We start from the raw sequence: 20966 nt of genomic DNA, 5'->3' as shown, positions 1-20966 counted from the left end.
GAATTACTATCTCAAACTGCAGTATACTTACAAGAAATTAATTCTTCAAGCGATGAAACAAGCATGCTTTATCTTTCCATCTAATCAATAGATTGTCACTTCCGTGTAGGGGGAGGTAAACGGAGCGAGAAACCTTTTTTTTTCATCCATTCAAGAAGCGGAAACCCTCCTCCTTTTCCATACCTAGACCCCATCTATTGGAGTGAAATGGGGAACAAGTACACAATGGAAAATGACGGACTCCTATTAACTTTTCTAGACTGTAATGTGTTACACTCTTACAAACTAACATCGACAGAAAGTCTCAATCACTTGAATTGTTCAGCATAAAAGATCAGCAGGAAGTCCTTCAAGCTCAGATAGCCCCCATATAAATGTGCAGCAAGCTTCATATCCGTAAAAATGAACATCTTCTCTTAGTTTTTGACCCTACAGTTCCAACACAGCAGTTTTCACATGCAGCTCCCTTTAGGAGTTATTGATTTCTTTTAGTTCCCTCCTTTCGTTCCTAGTTTAGGGACAGAAGTAAGCTTTTTTAACACGTTCTCTATCCTTCCGGTTTTAGATATTCAGGTAGTTTCTCCTTTTTCTGCATGCAGTGTCTCGAATACTTTGATATGACTTTCTTCAATTCTCGGCCTTGTGTTCTATCTTGCCTCTTCCAAGGAGTCAGAAATCTCTATTCATTAACATTGGCATTTAGTCTGCATTGGACCACATTGTTGGGCCACTGTTTTTTTTTTCTCCAGAAAATACTGCATTAGACTTTGCAGTTCATCATTCTGTCATATGGCCCTGCTTCTAGGATCCTGATCTTTGTCACCATTGTTGGGCAATAAACATTGCTCTCCATGCAGCTTATTTATGTGCGAAAATTCTGCAAAATTATTTTCCCACTCTTTAAGGCAGTTGTTTTCTGTTTCCAGCGAACCCCTGGTTCCTCCCATTGTCTATATCATCCCTCTACCCCACAAAACCCTGCTGGTCAGGCTCTTCAGTTTGTCCTCTAACACAGCAACATTCTGGTCCGCCCCATTTACCTTTTACCTCATATTGGTTTTGCTAAGGTGGTCTCTACTTCTTTTGCTCTGGAGGCCTACCTTAGTTCTGTACCTTTTACTTGACATGTTCTTTTATTGAATGTATTCTTTAGCTTACTGAGGGGACTTCACTTTTCTTTTATGCATACCCAGCAGTAGATCTCAATGAGCCACAGCCAATGCCCATGAGAGAGGGAGAAAGGAAGCCCCTTTAGGGTGGGGTCACAAGCCACAAACCAACCCCGCTGTGGTCTTGAGCCGTGGTCACAGGTCACTGACGCACACTTCACTGAGGAACAAGGAACAATGATATGAGATGACAAAGATCACATTTGAAGTGGCATTTTATTTGTTAGTCTTAAGTACATCAGAAAATGCATTTATTATTTGATCAGCCTGAGCAATGAAACGTTTGAAAGTCTGACTTTAATCTGTCAGGGTTAAAACAAAACGCAAGTTCACATTTATTATGTGCTAGAGCCTAGAAAACAGGCTGAAATGAGGACCTGTAAAACGGTTTAATTGAAATCAGTAGGCGATTAAAAAAGGCTCAGAATACATTCTAAGAAAACATAGCGCCTACAAAGGTGCTTTTCTGAAGAGAATTACCCAAGCAAGTTTAACATTCTAAAGAGATCCAAGGTGCAAAAGGACTGGGATCTTTCAAAAGGCACAATTGAACTTAGTTGGGGAAAGCAGAACACTCTATAAAGTCTAGTGCCTAGAAGCACCTTAACTATGGAGACTATCCCAGCACGGCCTAATAGTTTAAGGGAACCTAAAAATGCAAAACATTGGGTGTGAATGGAAAATACAGAGCACGGACAGAGATATAAAAAGACAAAAGTATTATCTGGCTTAGGAAGTCTACCACCTGAGAGAGAGGATTTGAAGTCCCAAGTCAGACAATCGGCTAGCCGGAGAGCTTGCATGCAAAGGTCGCATCAGCAGAGCTCTGGCTTCAGATTTGACGGGATGAGTCTAATATACCTGAAAAATGCAGAACTAACACTGTTCTGACGCCTTTTCTGACGCAGGTGGCTTACCGCTTGTTCCAGGACACCATGTCTCAGGACATTATGTCTCGGAACACGGAAATGGTCTGATGGGTGACAGGGTTGTGGGCCATTCTGGACCGCAAGACATACAACAAATGACCATGTTGGACCACAATGTATAAACAATTATTCATCTTGGTCACGAACATCTTTCTAGAAGTATATGGGAGAGCGGAACTTGAGACGTGTGCTGTCACAAGATATTGCGGTTTCCATTGCAGCAAGTTATTTTTTCAAAAACAATGTAGCAAGATGTGCCATCCTGTACCAGCCGACTTTGTGTACGTGCGAGTGTGGGGTGTCATGAAATGGCGCTTGTGAAAGGCTACTGTACTTTTCCAGAGTTGCTCAAGTTACCTCGCTGTGTTCAGCACACCAGAAAGGCACGTTTTAAAAATGATTTAGGCCCAGTGGATTTTGCTAACATAAGGTGTGACCTTTGGCCTTTCGCTTGGGCCCATAAACCTGAAATTCAGGGAATCTGTGGGATCCCATTTGCTGATTATACAAAGCAAAAATTGTGGGATTTCAAGCATATTTTCAGATTTACTCTAGCAGGGCCATGTAGGGCCTTCAGGCTACCAGGGTCGATAAAAAGGGCCCCTTTATCATCTCCCTCCTCTTGTTCATTCTATTAACACTCTTTTAACTGAGTATCTCTGTGACCCTTCAGCCAGTGGCGGAATCCAGGGCATGTCTTTAACATAACACTTAAAGCTAACTTGTTGTTAATCTATTTCGTTGGCTTTGTCTTCATTTGCCCTAATGAGTATTTTCGCATACTCTGCATCTTGCTCATTAAGCAGGCGTTCATATTGGGCTGCTGTTGGGCTCTTACTCAGACAGTCTCTACCTGGGAGAAGTGAAGGAGCTATTTGTATTCCATAGTGGGTGCTAGGTGCTGCTAACTCGCTCATCTCCATTCGTATTCCAGTCCCATCCCTATGAACACGATCTTTGTCCTCATACTCAGCTATCTGTAAATCCCTATGCTAATGTAGTTTGTCCCTACTATCTTGGTGCTAACTTTCTTTTCCTACAATGACACTCATCTGCGGGATGCAACACAAAAAGAAACAGCCAAAAAAAAAAAACTTTTTAGGACTGCCACAAAGGTATCCAGTCAAAGTTCAACAAATCTGTGGCTCTCTACTATGGCATCTCCTCCAGCAATCCATTTCTTTTCTATCTTGTTCAAGTTGTTGATGGCATTGGTCAGTTGAGCCATGTTCTTCGTTGTTAGTAATGTACAGCTCACTCCTTATCCAAAGGCATACTCTCATCTTGGTATTTCGAAGCCAGAGTCCTTCAGCCTTAGTCTGGAGCATCACAATGATGGTAAAGGGAAAAGAACTGGACTCTGCTCAACCGGCAAACCTCCTTTGGTGGGTCTTTGAACACTGTCCACCCTTAGAACTCAGCACACTGCCATTGTCCGTGGAGCCAGATAACAGAGCCAGAGATGGGCATCGATGTGGGAGATATTTGCTGGTGGAACCATCATGGAGACTTGGTGCAATGTCCTAGTGAGCTCAGGCTGCTTCTTCGTTAGGGCTGTTGGAGATAGAGCCATTCTCTGTAGGCCCAGAAAAAGTCAATTCGGTCAGAGATGCCATGTTTATTGTCCGAGAAATTGCTGTTTTCAATTTGAGTGTTGCCCCACAGGTAACATGCCATTCTAGAAAAGAGAGAAGAGGTGTCTTTTAGTTTGAAATCAGTTCATGCTTTTGGACATTTTTATTTTATACACCCTAAGTGGACAACCTGTCTATCTTATTTTATAATCCTAGTCTGCCCTATGTTACCCTAAGAGCGCTTCTTTACACCTTAACTAACCTCGGGCACTTAATTTTGCCATGGGCGTAACTTTTTGCGAATAACAACAGCGCCGTTCTAATCTGTTATGGGCAATGCAGGGTGTGGGGGACGGAGCAATGTTAGTCTAACATAGAATCTGCTATCATAAACCCATTGATGCTGCAAAAAACTACACTATGGGCCATATCATGAACAGTCATCTGAAATAGCCTTGTTGCCTTCACTTCCATTCTGCATGTGTCAGTGATGACCACATGCATCAGTGAGGTGAAGGGGTTGTCCCTTCCTGTTCTATGTATAAACACTTTAGAGACAGTGGCCTCAATAATCTGACATTAGTTTGTGTATCCTGCAGGAGGTGTTCTATAGTCTGTGGTCGTATCTGCCTAGGTTAGAAAATCTATCTGTTCTCCCTGCATGGGGAGTGTATGAGTCATGTAACAGTGCCTTAGTCTTCTGTCTACCTATTGTTGTCATCTGACTGTATCTCATACTGTGCAGAGAATCGTGAGCAGGATGCTGTCTAGATGCTTGGGCACTATTTCTTATTATTGCATTATTACTTCCATCAGAGGAGGGCGATGAGGTCAAATGTTGCAAACACAATTAATCTGGGGTGCTAACTGTGCTGGTAGAGGGGGTGTTGAACCTTTCTGCATGCTTGCAAGGGCTATTTACTCCATGTGCTAACAGATATATTGGAAGTGACTTTGTTGCTATTGGCAACTTCACAAATATGAGCAATACAAATCTTCCTATTAACACAATGAGACAAAACCAATTCAATCTATCTAATTCCACTTCTGCCAGTATTGCAAAATATTATAATACAAAATACATAACTTTAGATAAGACACTTCTGTGCGGCAGGTGTTGTGGTTACGTCTGAATCCATAAACGACCAAGCTGTCACCGCCTTCTTCCTTTTGGACAGTCAAATGGAAACAAGTTATTCTTCTCTGATTTGTAGAGTTGACCCTGAAGTCTGTACCGTTATTTCTTTCCTCTTGGCAAAGGGGACAGCTGCTGGTTAGTAGTCTATTATTTCCAAAAAGTCTTTAGGCCAAGATCTGTGTTCCATTATTGACATGCCAAAGGCCAGAACTGATGTGGCCCCACTTCCTGGAAACCTGACTTTGAAAGAAACCTCGCAGTGCATGTTATTGTATACAAACTTTTGTTGTTTTTAATATTTTTCATTATTTCAGAAGAGTTTTCACTTGTGTTGATGCATAAATAATAATTTTGTGAAACCTTGGAACATCCATTACTTAAAAAAATACACTAAACACCTAAAACATGATACTGTCATAATTCCAGGGTATTTAAACTTTTAAAGCAGGTAATAAATATGTACAACCATCTGAAGTCTGCAACTGTACTTCAACCGGCCTGGCAATAGTAGTGCTATTCACTGCTGTATGCTCTATGTTGGCTAGCTGGGGTACGGAGGGAACTCCAAATGAAGGAAAGAATCTGGGCATTATATTGCCTTTTTCTATAAGATACTTTAAAGAAAAATCCATTATCTAAAAAAAGGAATTTAAAAAATGTTGGGCTATAGCTTGTCTCAACGTCAAACATATTTGAAAATCTCTGTCACAGTGACACCTTGTCCACAACCTGCCTCAGGCTCATAAAACGAAATTCTAAAACATTTCACTAAACTACTTGAATCAGGAACGTACCATTTCTTTGCAACATAAAAATAAACCAGCCTTGCCAAATCCAGTAGGCCTCAAATATTTTGTTAACCTTTTGGCTTTGTCAATGCACAATCAGTATTTTAGTCCCTGGCTTATGTACTGCTTAAAAAAGCATTTTAGCACAGTCACCATACAGTATAAGTACATATTTCATGCAATTTTGAAGAACCTAGAAATAAAATTATTAATATACCTACATATTACTTCTGTTATGCACATATATATATTTTTATATATACATAAGTGTATATTTCTCATTTTGTGTGATCCTGCGATCATCGATGTTCCAACTGCCTAAAACCTCTCGTTACAGACCACAGGAAATGTATTTCCTGCCTGGCTCAACGCCCAGAATCTGTGGTTGGCTACTTCCAACGGCAGCCTGAAAGAAAACCTGTTAACTCTTCTGTTACCTTGTAACATCTAAAAACATGTGTAGTTTAGTTATATGCTATGCTGACCAGAATATTTACTATCACATCAAACCCATTCTAGTCTTGTGCACCAAAGGGCCTATACATGTTAGTGTGTATTCCATTCCACTATTTTATCCCCCTATTCTCTCACTATTTCTGTGCATAAGAAATTGGGTTTAGTTTATTATTATCTGCTCCGACATCTACGTTGCTCTTAGGCCAGTGGCATCATTCAACTTGAACGCAAGCCAAAATTTCAAAAACCCTATTTTGTAATGGCGAACATTAACTGTCAGTGCCCTGTTGTAACACCCTCCCCGATCTATTTTTGCATTCAGACCATTACTTGCCTACTTAAGCTGGGACTGAATTTGGATGCTGGTAAGAATACATTATTTTGTACTTAGTACCTGGGTGCTGCAGGAATTTTTCTTTTTGGGGCATCATTTTGTATATAGGTGTCTATTGTTGCTGTTGCATGGGAACGTGTATTCACGGGAGCTATTTATGGACTTGGGCCACATTCATAGGGGCTTAGTCCTTGTTGGGCTGGACTCATAAGTTGCTGGCCTTGGTCTCGAAGTCTAGTGCGGCACTGTCTTTGCATGTGACCTATTCTGTGGCAATAATAACAAGTGCGCTGTGATTGGAACCTCAGTTGTACCATTCCATTCACTCTTCCCTGTATACCCGATTTTCTGGTGGCATTCTTTCTGTTATTTATATAATAATTTTGTTGGTCATTTCTGTAGGCATGCTGTGCTGCTATGTATGGTACTGGGGGCTGTGGCTGTATGTACTGATCAGCTGGCTGTTGTTGGGCCTGGACTTATTGTACATCTTGTTGTGGCTGGGTCTCTACGTATAATATGGCAGGCTGTAATGGGGCCTGGATGTATTGCATGGTGAGCTGTTGTCGCAGCGCAGGCGGTATGTTGACTGCCGTCATTTGACTGACAGGTGGAGCTATCATGACAACTTATTAGTTTAGAATGACTATTTAAAAGTTCAATAGCAATCAGTCAGAAATCCCTAACTGCGGAAATTTTAACCATGCACGAATTTACAATTTTAAAGCACATACAAATGCAATGAAAGGGTGAAATGTCATGGTCCTGTGGCACTGAACCAAGGCGGCTTTTATTTGAGGGGGTGATTTGCATGTTTATGACATAAATAGATGTGCACATTATAGAGAAAATACCTCATTTATATGGTAGAAGAACTGTTTTCAACATTACACTGGGCATTTGGCAAAGTCTTGGCATTTACATGCACATTTCTGGAGTGCAAATCAGACTCATTCAAATGCAAAGAATAATATCTTAAATCAATGGAACTACTTAAAAATGTAATCTACAATGAAAAACACACTACATGCTCATGTCAACCACCACTGCTTTGTGATTGCAACAAGCTTCTCCAACCAGTAGCTCTTGAGCTACTGGTAGCTCTCCAGTATGTAGTTCAATTTACAAAATTAAAACCTTTTTAGTGCTTTGTTGAATTAATGTATGTATATCAAAATTGAAACGCATATATTTGATATAAAAGATTGGTATATTCTTAACGCGTATTGTTATTTTTGAAGAAACAATTTTTGAATTTCCAATATTTGTAAAGCTTATTTTAGAGTAATAAATCATGCAGCATTGGGAGTCTTATTCCTCATATTATTTCCTTGGTGCTAGGGTCATTGAAGCTTTAGCTGCTATTTATTGCCCACCTAGAAGCATTCCATGTTAAATGACCCCCAAGTTAAATGTATAAATGCAAGATAATCTTTTAATGGGGGTCTTTGGTGTGAACCACACTCTGCCTATGCTCTTCTTTCTTAGTGGCTGTAATTGAGATCTGGGATAGGTCCCTCTCCTATACCCTTAATGACATAGAGGTATATACCGTCTTCTAATTCTTTATCCTGTGCAGGGACGCAACCAGGGTAGTGGAGCTGGCCGCCACAACTGGCATAGGAAATCTTAGACTAAAGTGGGTATTTTGTTCAATAGCTTGATAGAATTATCAGTCTTACTCAACTTTCAATTTTTAAGATAAAATATATAGTGAAAGTCAGTAGGTATTTTATATACAGTAGAACTCAGTATCCTATTTATAGGGACACTAGTATGTATGTTGTTCCCTGTGAGCTAGGAGAAATGCTGTTTGCTTGCACGGAGGGTGGGTGTGCCCTTCCTATGTATCTCTACCTTAGACGTTGGGAAAGTTGGGGAATCGATCTAGTGTTCATTTCTCAAACACTGCCTGGCGCATCTGCATGGGGATTTTTGTCTTGGTGGTGACGAATGGGTGGACTTACAACAGACTGCGTAGGATCTGATGAATCTGAGTCTTCCTCATCAGTGATGACAATGGAGTTTGAGCCGTCTGAGAGACCGGAATGGATCGAATGAGTGGAGTGAGACGTGGATAGGGCGTCAGAACTAGACGAGTTGTCAGAGTTGCAGAATAATGTAGGTGTGGTGGCACATACGTCAGTCATGGAAATGGTAGAGATGTGAACCTGGGTGTTGGGAGTGAAGATGAACCCCAGAAGTTCCCAAGCAGTGGCTAGTCTCTCTCGGCTCTTGTTATCAAGCTCTGTTAACGTGTTAAAAGTGGTGTTATGGACTGAGATAGGGACGCCATGTACCAGATGGATAGAGCAATTTATAGTATGTGGGGTGGTGTTGGACATCACGGATATAGAGGATGTGATGAGGACGCCAAGGGGCTAGGAGGAATACTTGAATACTTATCCCCCCTTTTGGCTATCAGTTGCTGTGGCAAATGATAGACAAAAACCTACCTGAGTTCAGTGGCAATGAAATGCAAGGATGGTGCTTGTCACAAGAAGGCCAGCTACCTACCTAGCAGGGCTGCAATAAAGAAAGTGAGAGGCCAGTCATCGTACTACCCAGACAGCAATGGGAAGGGTGGGCAGGACACTGGGAACATCTGTGGGAGGCAGTGCAGGATACGGGCAAAGAATTGGCAATCACCCATGAGGCGCTATGTAATTATAATCACAAAGAGGCAACTTCAAAGCACACTTATTTGCACAGAGCAAGGCAACAGACAGATGACTTGGAACACAAAACAAATATTTAACCAAGACAATGCACTTGAAATACAAATCAAAAAGAAAAAAAAATATGCGTCACAAAAATTGAAAGTACAGTAAAAAGGACCTAGATATTAAATCTCACTAAACCCGGAGGAGCACCACAGTGTGCAAGAATGGGCGTGAAAGGAGGGGGGAATCCGAAAATACCACAAATGACTTCCTTCTTCTGTGCGCGCAGAGAGCAAGCTGTCAAAGCCGTGCCGTTAAGCCGAATCAGAAGTGGCAGCCCAAAGTATACAATAATATCTACTTCCTGCTGAAATATATCATGAAGATGAGGAAGGAAAAGAGTGAAGGGCATAAAGGCAGTCCTCACCAATGAAGTTGCAGGGGCTAGAGGCACAGAGGCGCAAAATGCAGAGCACAAAGAACATTAAATGGAATTTCAAGGCACAATTCAAATCACGACCAACTCAATAAATGACATGAATGTTCAATCTGAAACCATAGGATAAGACAGACTGTGAGCAACCTCAACCACGAGAGAGGTAAAACGTATATTCTGTCAAGGAATTCAACCTTGACCCCACGCAACTCTGAAGTACTGAGGGAGTATGAATCTAGAATCAGTCGGGAATTAAACCTCGACCTCACGCATGCTGAGAGACCAAGACTCTAGACTTTGTTGGAAAGTGAAACGCCGACCCCATGTACTTGATCAGGAATGCTTGAGGGAGCGGAAACCAAGTGTGAACAATCCCCTCCGTCTTTACACCAGGCAGGGGCACCAAAACGCCACAAAAATCACTACATGTGAAACCACCCTGAGCTGCTGAGGGAGTATAAATCTAGACTTTGTCGAGGAATACCACCTCGACGCCATGCATGCTGAGGACCCAAAACCTAGATTTTAGTCGGAAACCAAAACCGACCCCATGCAGTAACAGGAATGCTGAGGGAGCGTAAATATATGACCGTAGGAGTACACCACAAAATCTCTCAATCCCCTCCGGGCTTTAGAACCGGCAGGGGTAAAGCACAACAGGAGAAGGTACAAAGTCACAGCATCTGAAGGCACATTTTTGAAACCACAGGAAACACTGAACCACATGTGAGAAACGGGTACTTTAAATTACAACTGGCAGCTGAGAAGAAAGTAACAACCTGTGACCTCCCAAGGACAGAGAGAGAGAAGGTTCAAATCGTGACTAGAGATAGTGCTGCAGGGGACAGGTGGCAGCCAGAGACAGTCCAAAAAGAGTCAGTCGCACCCCCAGGCAGCAGAGACCCAGGAGATTCAAGGGAAAAACAAAAACCTTGTCTTACCCGTGGTCTCTGCCGCAAAGGAGCGGAGCCCGGACCCCTCAGGGACCTGTCGTGGATGTGCACCGGATCCGCTGCAAACAGTACGTAGTACGATTTTACGTTGGGCGCCAGCTGAGAGAGGGAGAAAGGAAGCCCCTTTAGGGTGGGGTCACAAGCCACAAACCACCCCGCTGTGGTCTTGATTCGTGGTCACAGGTCACCGACGCACACTTCACTGAGGAACAAGGAACAATGATATGAGATGACAAAGATCACATTTGAAGTGGCATTTTATTTGTTAGTCTTAAGTACATCAGAAAATGCATTTATTAATTGATCAGCCTGAGCAATGAAACGTTTGAAAGTCTGACTTTAATCTGTCAGGGTTAAAATAAAACGCAAGTTCACATTTATTATGTGCTAGAGCCTAGAAAACAGGCTGGAATGAGGACCTGTAAAACGGTATAATTGAAATCAGTAGGCGATTAAAAAAGGCTCAGAATACATTCTAAGAAAACATAGCGCCTACAAAGGTGCTTTTCTGAAGAGAATTACCCAAGCAAGTTTAACATTCTAAAGAGATCCGAGGTGCAAAAGGACTGGGATCTTTCAAAAGGCACAATTGAACTTAGTTGGGGAAAGCAGAACACTTTATAAAGTCTAGTGCCTAGAAGCACCTTAACTATGGAGACTATCCCAGCACGGCCTAATAGTTTAAGGGAACCTAAAAATGCAAAGAATTGGGTGTGAATGGAAAATACAGAGCATGGACAGAGATATAAAAAGACAAAAGTATTATCTGGCTTAGGAAGTCTACCACCTGAGAGAGAGGATTTGGAGTCCCAAGTCAGACAATCGGCTAGCCGGAGAGCTTGCATGCAAAGGTTGCATCAGCAGAGCTCTGGCTTCAGATTTGACGGGCTGAATCTAATATACCAGAAAAATGCAGAACTAACACTGCTCTGACGCCTTTTCTGACGCAGGTGGCTGACCGCTTGTTCCTGGACACCATGTCTCAGGACATTATGTCTCGGAACACGGAAATGGTCTGATGGGTGACAGGGTTGTGGGCCATTCTGGACCGCAAGACATAAACAAATGGCCATGTTTGACCACAATGTATAAACAATTAATCATCTCTTCACGAACATCTTTCTAGAAGTATATGGGATAGCGGAACTTGAGACGTGTGCTAATGTCACAAGATATTGTGGTTTCCATTGCAGCAAGTTATTTTTTCAAAAACAATGTAGCAAGATGTGCCATCCTGTACCAGCCGACTTTGTGTACGTGCGAGTGTGGGGTGTCTTGAAATGGCACTTGTGAAAGGCTACTGTACTTTTCCAGAGTTGCTCAAGTTACCTCGCTGTGTTCTGCACACCAGAAAGGCACGTTTTAAAAATGATTTATGCCCAGTGGATTTTGCTAACATAAGGTGTGGCCTTTGGCCTTTCGCTTGGGCCCATAAACCTGAAATTCAGGGAATCTGTGGGATCCCATTTGCTGATTATACATAGCAAAACTTGTGGGATTTCAGGCATATTTTCAGATTTACTCTAGCAGGGCCATGTAGGGCCTTCAGGCTACCAGGGTCGATAAAAAAGGCCCCACTATCACCCACAAAGTATTCTGCTCAGGCATATGTGGGATTGCATGCATCTGTCTCCCTGGAAAACAATAGCCTGACATGGTCATTTATTGCTGCTCACGCACATCTTACCAGGTAGAAACTGCCATCAGTGGCCTGCTGTTAGTTCCCTCGTCTTTGGAACATGTTCCCATTTTTACTCCTGTGACCTTTTGAGGCCAACCTCCGCTTTGATTCTGCGTCCCTGTTATCCTTGATGCCGTAAATCTGTGGCTGATTCTCTGGCATCATGCTAGAGGTCACTTTCACAGGAAGAGCAATGTGCTCCTTCACTGCTTCGGGTGGGGGTGTGATGAGTGGAATTCCACTGCTTCATACCGGTCATAAAGGCTCTTTCAACTGTCCTGTCCTCATCTTAAGATGCCCGATGATCTCCTTGTATAGTGTAATTCCCAGATAGACCTTTAAGTTTTGAGATGCTCGCTGAATCAACGGAGAAGAAAGTTGGAGAGTAGCTCTGGGACTACTTGTCCTTCTCCATTTCAAATTGCCATAATTTTCTACCTGCCTTTAAAGAATCTTAAGACCACTCTCAGACAACAGATCAGTTCCCTCCTTCCTTCATGGTTATCTCTTCCTAATGCTCAGTTTGCCCGCGAAAGTAGAGAATAAGTTGCTACTCTGAGGATCATCATAACCAAACTCTCCAACCCCAAAATGTGCTACCCTGAACTTTCAAAATGAAAAACAAATCTATTTCTGGCTCAAGATGGCCTTGCACAATTCCAATCAAAACAAAGAGGTCCTTTCCTCAAAAGCACTTCAATATCATATTGAAAGTGACCTTCATTCACACCCAGTCATTTTGGTAGGAAAGCTCTTCCAGGCTATTTCAGCCTACTTAAACCATGCTGCATTGCATTTCTCCTGAAACTAAGAGTCTGAAACAAATGTTACATGGGTAAAAGTCCTGGTGTTGCAGAACTACACCTCTACCAGATGAAATAATCATAACATTTCCCAGCTGCTTCTAAACATTCCATTCCTAAGTCTCCGAATTCTGGTAATGCCAACCTGTAGAAAGAACATTCCTAATTTTAATCTTTGCTCTCAGTGCTAAAGCCAGTGGTTCCTCACAAACCAAAAGAAACGAGTCAGAATATCTATTTATTTAAACTACTTTGATATGCTAAGATATCTACGTAGGAATATCGACCGACTGTAACTTAATTTACTCTTCTACTGTTTATAGTCGTTGGGAAACCCCTGACTTGCGATGAAGGTTCAAGGGATTTCATTTATGCTTTTTTCCAGTTTAAGTACCACATGGGCTAGCCACGGCACCTCTTCTTCCTCTTTTTTTAAATGAGTTTATTTTTTAACAATTTTTACAGGGTTCCCATCATAGATTGAGATCTGCCTAGCTCCACCCTCTCAAGTTTTGAAAAGAATTGCACAAAGTTTATAGGAACCCAAGATACTGTATGCAACACAGGTTACGGGGATGGAAAAATGACTCCTTCAAGCGTGACATCCTGAGAAACTCTTGCCTGTTTATTGTGAAGGGAGGCTGGAGGGAAGGTTTCAGAACATGAGAAAGGGGCAAAACGCACTCTTGATGCAAAAGAAAGATGCTCGCATGCAGAATCAATGGGTTCTCTGCATGTATGATGTCTCATACAACCATTCCAGCCTAGCCAGGTTTGTAACTCCGACACCCATACGCTTGATGGTGATAAAGGATGGAGTCCAATGGTTATCGTTTGGTGATAAGATTCTCCTGTGGCGCTCTGATACGTTCTCACCTTTAGTGGATACTCCAACATCATGCTGCTCTCTACTGTATCCACAGTCCATGGAACCATTGTTAAGCTTAAGTAGAATTCACTGTTCACTCAAGTTACCTGGATTGTTCAGATGCTGGCAGACCTGGAGCCCAGAAGTGGGTGAGGAGGTCTCTTTTGATAAAGTAAATGCTAGCTTTGGTTGGTAGGATGAGTGCGTAAGAGTGAGCTGCACAGAGCAACCAACAAGCTGAACAATTGTACTGTAAATGGCATGATGCCTGCAGTGGAAAAACAAAAACAATGCGTCTTGCAATGCAGTTCCTAATTGCCCTGCAGTTATTGTTTCAAATACATTCCTTGGAATGTTTATGGTTGTATTTCCGAGCTGCACCATCTCGTTGAACCGGTTCCACTTGTGTTTCCAAAGCATCTGTGCTGCCTTTAGAAGCTACAGTCAAAACCTTGTGCGGTGGGCGGACTACCTATCAAAGGAACATCTGAGGAAATAATCTGACCTGTCTTGTTCAATTCCCTTTCCAATGCTCTCTCCTTCGTGCCAGAATTGGATGTCTGGTAGCTCAGCAATTGGAACGGTTGTATTCATTAACGCAAGTTTTTTCAACCAGTGCCTGAGCCCAGACTCCTAAAAATTATAATATAATACCTGCCGTTCTCAAATGTTTTTAAATCTCAAAGCGCTTTTAAGGTGTACTTGTGAATCATGAAAATGTGACAGACCTCTAAAGCACTAGAGCAAACCTCACGTACTGCTTGGGAGATCACATGTGAGCCCTTTCCCCCATGTGTCTCTGTAGGGTGGTGCATAGCTGTGACAAATTGTGTTTTCCACCCACTTACCACCCACGTCTACGAGTTTGAACTCTTAAAGGTAAAAATAGGAATATTATCGAAAACTCTGAAGAGACGCTCTAAAAGATTCTCAAATGTCTGCACTCAAAGTGTAACTTGACAAGTGAATCCATAGACTTAATTCTGCCTCCACAGTTTACAGCTGAAATGGTGCTTTACTTTAACATATGGATTCCTCATCATAAGTGCATTGTAGCAGGTGGCTCTCTTACTTCGTGAACGCGTACCCATCCGTGCAAGCTGCTCCTCCAGTGCATCTCCTTTTCAAGTCCATGACCCAGGCTGGGCCTTATTTCTTTCCTGAGTTTGGTTTGATCTCTTTCAATTCTGGTGACTTTTGGGAATCTGTCGCTACCCTCTCCCCCAGAATTCCAAAATCCGTGTTCTCCATCTCTTTAAGAGTATGGTGGCTGGGCTTGCGTAGTATCCTCTGCATGGTAGGTGCAAGAATTCCCATAGTCGTGTATCCGTCTGCAGGTATGGGGGATATTGTACTGCACAAAATGTCAATTTGTAAAATATATACCATAAAGACATCAAACCCTAAAGGCCACACCTTTACGAGCTCCAGACTCCTGTCCTCTCCACCTGAGGACATGGTCCAAGCATGCATGTGGAAAAGAAATGTGTGATAAAAAAGTCTGATGAAGCATACTTACAGCAGACATCAACAATTCACCCAGGATGCTGCAGAGAGTTCATTTGGTTTGCCTTGGCACGCCATATGGCTACTCCTACGTGTTTGCTTGGATTTCATCCTATGAGCTGTTCTCTGCATGGATCTGTATGGCAAAATGGCACGGCCGTAACAGAGCCTGGTGCCCTTTATTTGAGGTTTTGATATGAATATTGGACTGTGAAAGCCCAACCAAGGCAACTGCATCATTGGTTCTTCTTTCATGAAGGAATCTGTGTTCTCTTAGTGTATTGGTTTCTGAATTGGGAAGGTTTTTATGGATGGGTCGCATTTGTAGGACACGTTCTTGACCTATTTTTCTCACTGTTCCCTGAAGTGATACTTTTTTTTCCTGAAATCGCAATCTTTCTTTCAAATGCGTGAGGGGGGTCTTCTGTGCCACATATGTTCTTCGTTCATTTTCTTTCAACATTTAGAAGTGCACAGACTTCTTTCTGGTCACCATGGGGGATGTGCATGATGTCATACCGATTAACCTTTTCCAGAGTTTAATCCTGTGCCATACATCACATATTGGCCTATTTAGACACAGAAGCTTACTCTTTGCCCAGGCAGCACTATCAGAAGACCCACATAATCACATGCGCCTGCACGGGTAAGAAATAATTCGACCTTGAATCATTTTCTCTGCCAGTTTTTCATCAGTTTGGCAAATTGCTCCTCTGAGAGAAGAAATGCCCTTTAATCTAAAAAGTTGTAGGGGTTCTTCAAAGCCATAAACAGAAGTATCCACAGTGTCCAGGGCTCACCACAGAGAAGCGGGAACAGACTAATCTTAAGTACTTGGTGCTGCGGCCAGGAGATGAGTCTGTGTCCTCTTGGATTCCAGCGCCGGTGCCCACGAGCCTCATACATGATCTGTGAATTTAGAGAAGGAGACCTTGTGTCGTACATTGGTCTGGAAAGTGTTAAACTGGCATGGAGTTGAAGTCCAGGGGGATTGAGCTGTGATGAGCTGGTAGAATTGATCCACAAGCCAGTTCTTCTGTATTCGATTGTAAAGGATGTTGCGGAGCGGTTCTAAGAAAGATGCCTTTATATAAAGTCGGATCCAGGATAGACTGCGTGGTTGGAGATGAGCACCTTCAATGGACGCTCAAAGGACACTCAAAATGTCACTGAAATGGGAGACAAAGGCTTGAATAAAATGCACGCATTTCTCCTGATTTACCCATTGTTGTGAAGGGGAGCACACAGGACAGGCCGGGGGTTATGGCTAATTCGTGAGGATGCTTGGTGGCAAGTAAAGCCCTCCGCTCTGGCATGAAAGAGATGATTGGATCCTGCTGGTATGGCGACACAACCATGCATTCACATTTACCGATGCAGTGTGGTAATTCCATTTTTGAGATGGGCACTATTTGTAGCACCTGTGCCACTTTCTCATTAAGTGACTGTGTATAGGGTCTTCATTTCACAGTGCTGCGATTTACAAACTCCATTATTTAAATAATTCAAATTTTAACTGATTTGAATGTTTATCCTTAGAAACGACCTAGGCTCCGTTACTTTTTGCCACAAATCCATAGTGGTAAATAACGTGGTCTTTACTGAATGGGAATGTAGTTTTTTCCGAGGAATCTGGCTATTTTTCAGCACAGAGACGGTCTCTTCCTGTAGGGAGCGTTGTTGAACGAAATAGCTGGTGGGGATTTAGTCAAGAGTTTTGTGACCTCTTGCTAAAGGAATATTATTCAAATGTCCGCTTCTGAAAACAAATTTCAGGCTGCCAGATGTTTACTGAAGGAGTAATTCAATGGTGCTGCTAGACAACTGAAGTTTTTTTCTTTAAAGGGTCCTTCTCATTTTTTCTTTGTTTTCCTATAAGGGGTATTTTGTATTTGCTCCTGAGAGGTGTCTAAATAATTTCTCCTACGTAAAACTCCTTTTAAATTGTTTACAATTCAGTAGCAAGAGTTCCTCGCTGAAAACGACACAGACAATGCCCAACCTCCATGACTAACTAATATCCCTTGCGAATCTCTATTTGTTGTGGATTTCCCTCATTCACGATGTTTTACTCAAATGTGTTGTCTTGAGAACCGTGTTTCCTGGCACCCAAGCAAAGCCAACTAAGGATCCCTGGCGGAGATCATAACATTTGCAGGCAGAATAGCGTGCCTTGTGCTGTATTAAGTCAAGCGTAGTGAACCTCTTCATGCAGTCGTGTGTGCATTGTAGCGACGACTGACCGTAGGGCACTAGGACCCCATGGGTCATAAGGGCAGTGACCAGGTCACTGGACACCACATCCTGTTAGGGACAGGTAGTGGACAGAGAAGCCCAGGACTGACCAGAGGACGGACGTGCCAAGACTTGCTCCTGTACAGATAATAAATAAGTGTTTACACACCAACCTGCTGTCCTGTGCTTGGTGTGCCGACTGCCCCACCATCAGGATACGACATGCATAGACCTCTGCCTCCTACCACCACCACCATGTCAGTGTACACCCTACCCTGTCATGGCTGCCAGAGACTCTGGATTCACCAAACAGGCTGCTCGCCTTTAAATATGGCCGTCCTCAGGAGCACAGACAACAAAAGAAGACAGGAACATTCTGCCATTGTCACTCCTCACCTTTAAATTCACGACACTGCAGCTGCTCATCCTGAATTTTATGCCACAGCCTCCTTTGTGTTTCCTCTGCCTGGTTTCCTCCTCTATCTAATTTACAAATACTGTGGCTGTAGAATTGTGGGACATTGGAGCAGTTTGGGACATAGCAACGTTACTTTCATTGCTAAGACTAGCTTAGCAAGCTGACCATCCTTCTATCAGTCAACGATAGAAAGTCAAAGCCTTAAATACTTTACCTGCAAGATCTTGACAGTGTAGATGGTGCTGTTATTGATTAATGTGCCTTGGTTGGAATTCATCATTTTATGTATGTGGTCTTTTTATCATCTACCTTAACCAGATGGATGAGTAAAGCGGTGGTCAGATCGATGTCAAAGGTAAATTGGAAGCTATAATCGGGGCCATTGGAATATTGTGGCAGGGGAGTGTCAATTCTGCAGCAGGGTTGAGAAAATTATGCATCAACAAAAGGCAAATTATGCGGCACATTTTGTAATAATTTAACTTTATTAGTCAGTCAGTTTTTTAAACTTTTTAACACTGTCTGGGCATTTGTTGTACCTCATTAGTGCCAGTTTAACACCCAAATATAGCAATAAGCTATGGAAAGTTGACCAGTCAAGCTCTGCAAAGGCCTTTCCATTACCCAGTAACATGTCATCGCATTTTAACTAATTTTTGAACCGCTGTAGCTAGAAGCAACTTTTTGGGGGTTAAAATCTGCAGATTATGCTTCAGATGCTGGATTGATTAATTAATTAATTAATTAGTGTTTGTAATGCGCTAGAATCGACTCCCGAAGGAGTATCTGCGCAGTAGACTGCTGGGGAACCCGTCCTGGCTTTCCCTGTGAGATGGTCCCTACCGGGTATCTCCAAGGTGAAACCAGGCATCCCCGGCGTATGGGGGGGGCCGTTGTGGAGATGAGGCAAGCTAATGCCCAGAGTTGCCGAGTGTGATCCCTGGTTAGAGTAGGCACCGAGGTGGGAATTATCGAGTCCGCTGACCCTGGTCCACGACCATGCCGCGTTGGGAATTGAACCCTGGTCCCGGGCCATCCTCTGCTCCCGGGTCTGCCGCCTCTAACCAGTGAGCCACACCACTCCACTGTGTCAAATGCAGCAAATTTACAATTATGCGAAAATCCAGTTGCCCTGGCTATAGTAAACATGACAGAAAAACATCCCTGAATAACGTGTTAACATCTGCTAGGCTTGCTTTGACTGCTGTTGACATGTGCGTCAGTTGCGGCTTTTAGGAGATTGCCTGCATGATGGCTGTGCTTTCCTGTGTTGCTCACATCTCAGCCAAATGTCCACTGTTTTCTTTGGATTTTATGGGACCAGAATTGTTTTGACCATGATCGAACACTCAGGTGGTCAACTATTTCAAAGTATGAATGAATGAATATAGAATTTATAAAGCGCAAAACTCAGCCCAAGGGCTAATATGACTTGTGCAAATATGCCACCATGTTAAAGGTATGATTTTTCTGATTTCACGAGAAGCATATACAGTTTTTGAAAAATAATTGTTTTGTAGATTTATCTTTTTAACATCGGCAAGATGGTGGTTCCAGATCATGTATTTTCAGATTACAACTGTCCTCATGTACTGCCATTCCACATACTCACCTTCGTTTCTACAGTGAAGCTTTTACTTTAATGTTGTTCTATATTATCATATCTTAGCGAGCTCTGTGAAATGGCTGACCCGTACAGTAATGCTTTATGCTCTCTTTTGATTGCAGTCTGGGGAAACCGCCCTTCATGTGGCATCTCGCTATGGCCATGTAGATGTTGTCCAGTACCTCTGCAGCATTGGGTCACACCCGGACCTTCAAGACAAGGTGCGTCAGCATGTGTCTGTACTGTGACCTACTGTACAACAACAATGTAGCGTATGCATGTGTATGACGTTTTGATATATTTTCATGTGATCACTGCTGATGGATATCTGTTTTATAAATGCTGCTGGAAGAAAGGTCTCTTGCACCCTCTTCTGCCACAGCTTTAATGACTGTGGCATGGTAACTGTAGATGAAAATATAGGTTTGCTTTGGGCAAAAGGTCCCCACTACTAGGTCTCGAAAGTCGCAAAATCTATTGACATTACAGACTTTTTTAACAAATGTGCAGATAATCCTGGTCCCTCAAATGATGCCCCTGTTCTTGATCTGTTTTTGACGGTACAATCTGTTTTGCGTGTGGTGGTTTGTGAGCTTCAGGTCTCGCTCAGTAGTGCTCATTTGCTTTTTCAGTCCATTCGCAACCTCAAATTTAAGTATTAATGTACAATTATTGCAAAATATTGACTGAAAGTATTTTTTTTTAAATGCTCAATTGCAGTTGATTGAGGAACTTGCGAGCAAATATTGCTAACTCAAAGATCACACAATGATGGTGTGGAAGCTGAGACTCGAACTTTGTAGCTATCTTCTGTGGTTTCTACAACTAACAGTGTGCTGAAAAACAAGGAGACCCGAGCAGACTTCAAGATATACGTTCTTGTCTCTCATCCACCTCCTACCCTACTCTTTCTAATGCCTGTTGATGCCCCCCAAAAAACTTCTTGCTAAAATTGGCATTTCTGAAAAAATGCAGAAGAGATCAAAACAACAAACATCAGTACTATTTATCTTGCTGTACACAGCACTTGTAAGCTGAAGATGATGGTAACTAAAGAGGTTGGGTGGATTAAAGATTGTAGTGTGAAAGATGTACTTGTGCTCTAACAACACTAGACCTGCCCTTCACCTTCAAGAGTGGGTGGGTGGCCGACCTTGCCCGTAGTCCTCCCACTCAGCAGTAGTCTTTGGCCCTACAAAGTGTGTCCTGGACACATGGTCCTCCCAAGTCCAGCGGCCACTACGAGTTTCCTTAAATGTTTTCTCTTTACCCGAGGACAGTGGAGACCAGAGCATCGTGTTTGCTGATTATCTGAGGGTGTGCAAACTTCCTTAAATGACATGCATTGGATGTTTTGAGATATCACCTGTTCACTCACTGATAGTAGACTCCACTATATAATACTTTAA

The 20966-nt window shown here is 42.6% G+C and overlaps 1 protein-coding gene across 1 annotated transcript in view; it reads left to right on the top strand.

Annotated features, from left to right (window-relative positions):
- DAPK1 (death associated protein kinase 1) overlaps nt 1–20966 on the top strand; it is a 633429-nt gene that overhangs the window by 427889 nt on the left and 184574 nt on the right. The window contains exon 15 of the mRNA XM_086961193.1: nt 19680–19778. Coding sequence (XP_086817319.1) covers nt 19680–19778 — 99 coding nt within the window. The remainder of the gene's footprint in view (nt 1–19679; nt 19779–20966) is intronic.

The sequence above is a fragment of the Lissotriton vulgaris genome, chromosome 3_1 (genome assembly GCF_964263255.1).
Source record: "Lissotriton vulgaris chromosome 3_1, aLisVul1.2, whole genome shotgun sequence".
In the NCBI taxonomy this organism is placed as follows: domain Eukaryota; kingdom Metazoa; phylum Chordata; class Amphibia; order Caudata; family Salamandridae; genus Lissotriton; species Lissotriton vulgaris.
Note: the sequence above shows the minus strand (reverse complement) of the source record. Positions and strands in the feature narration are given on the sequence as shown.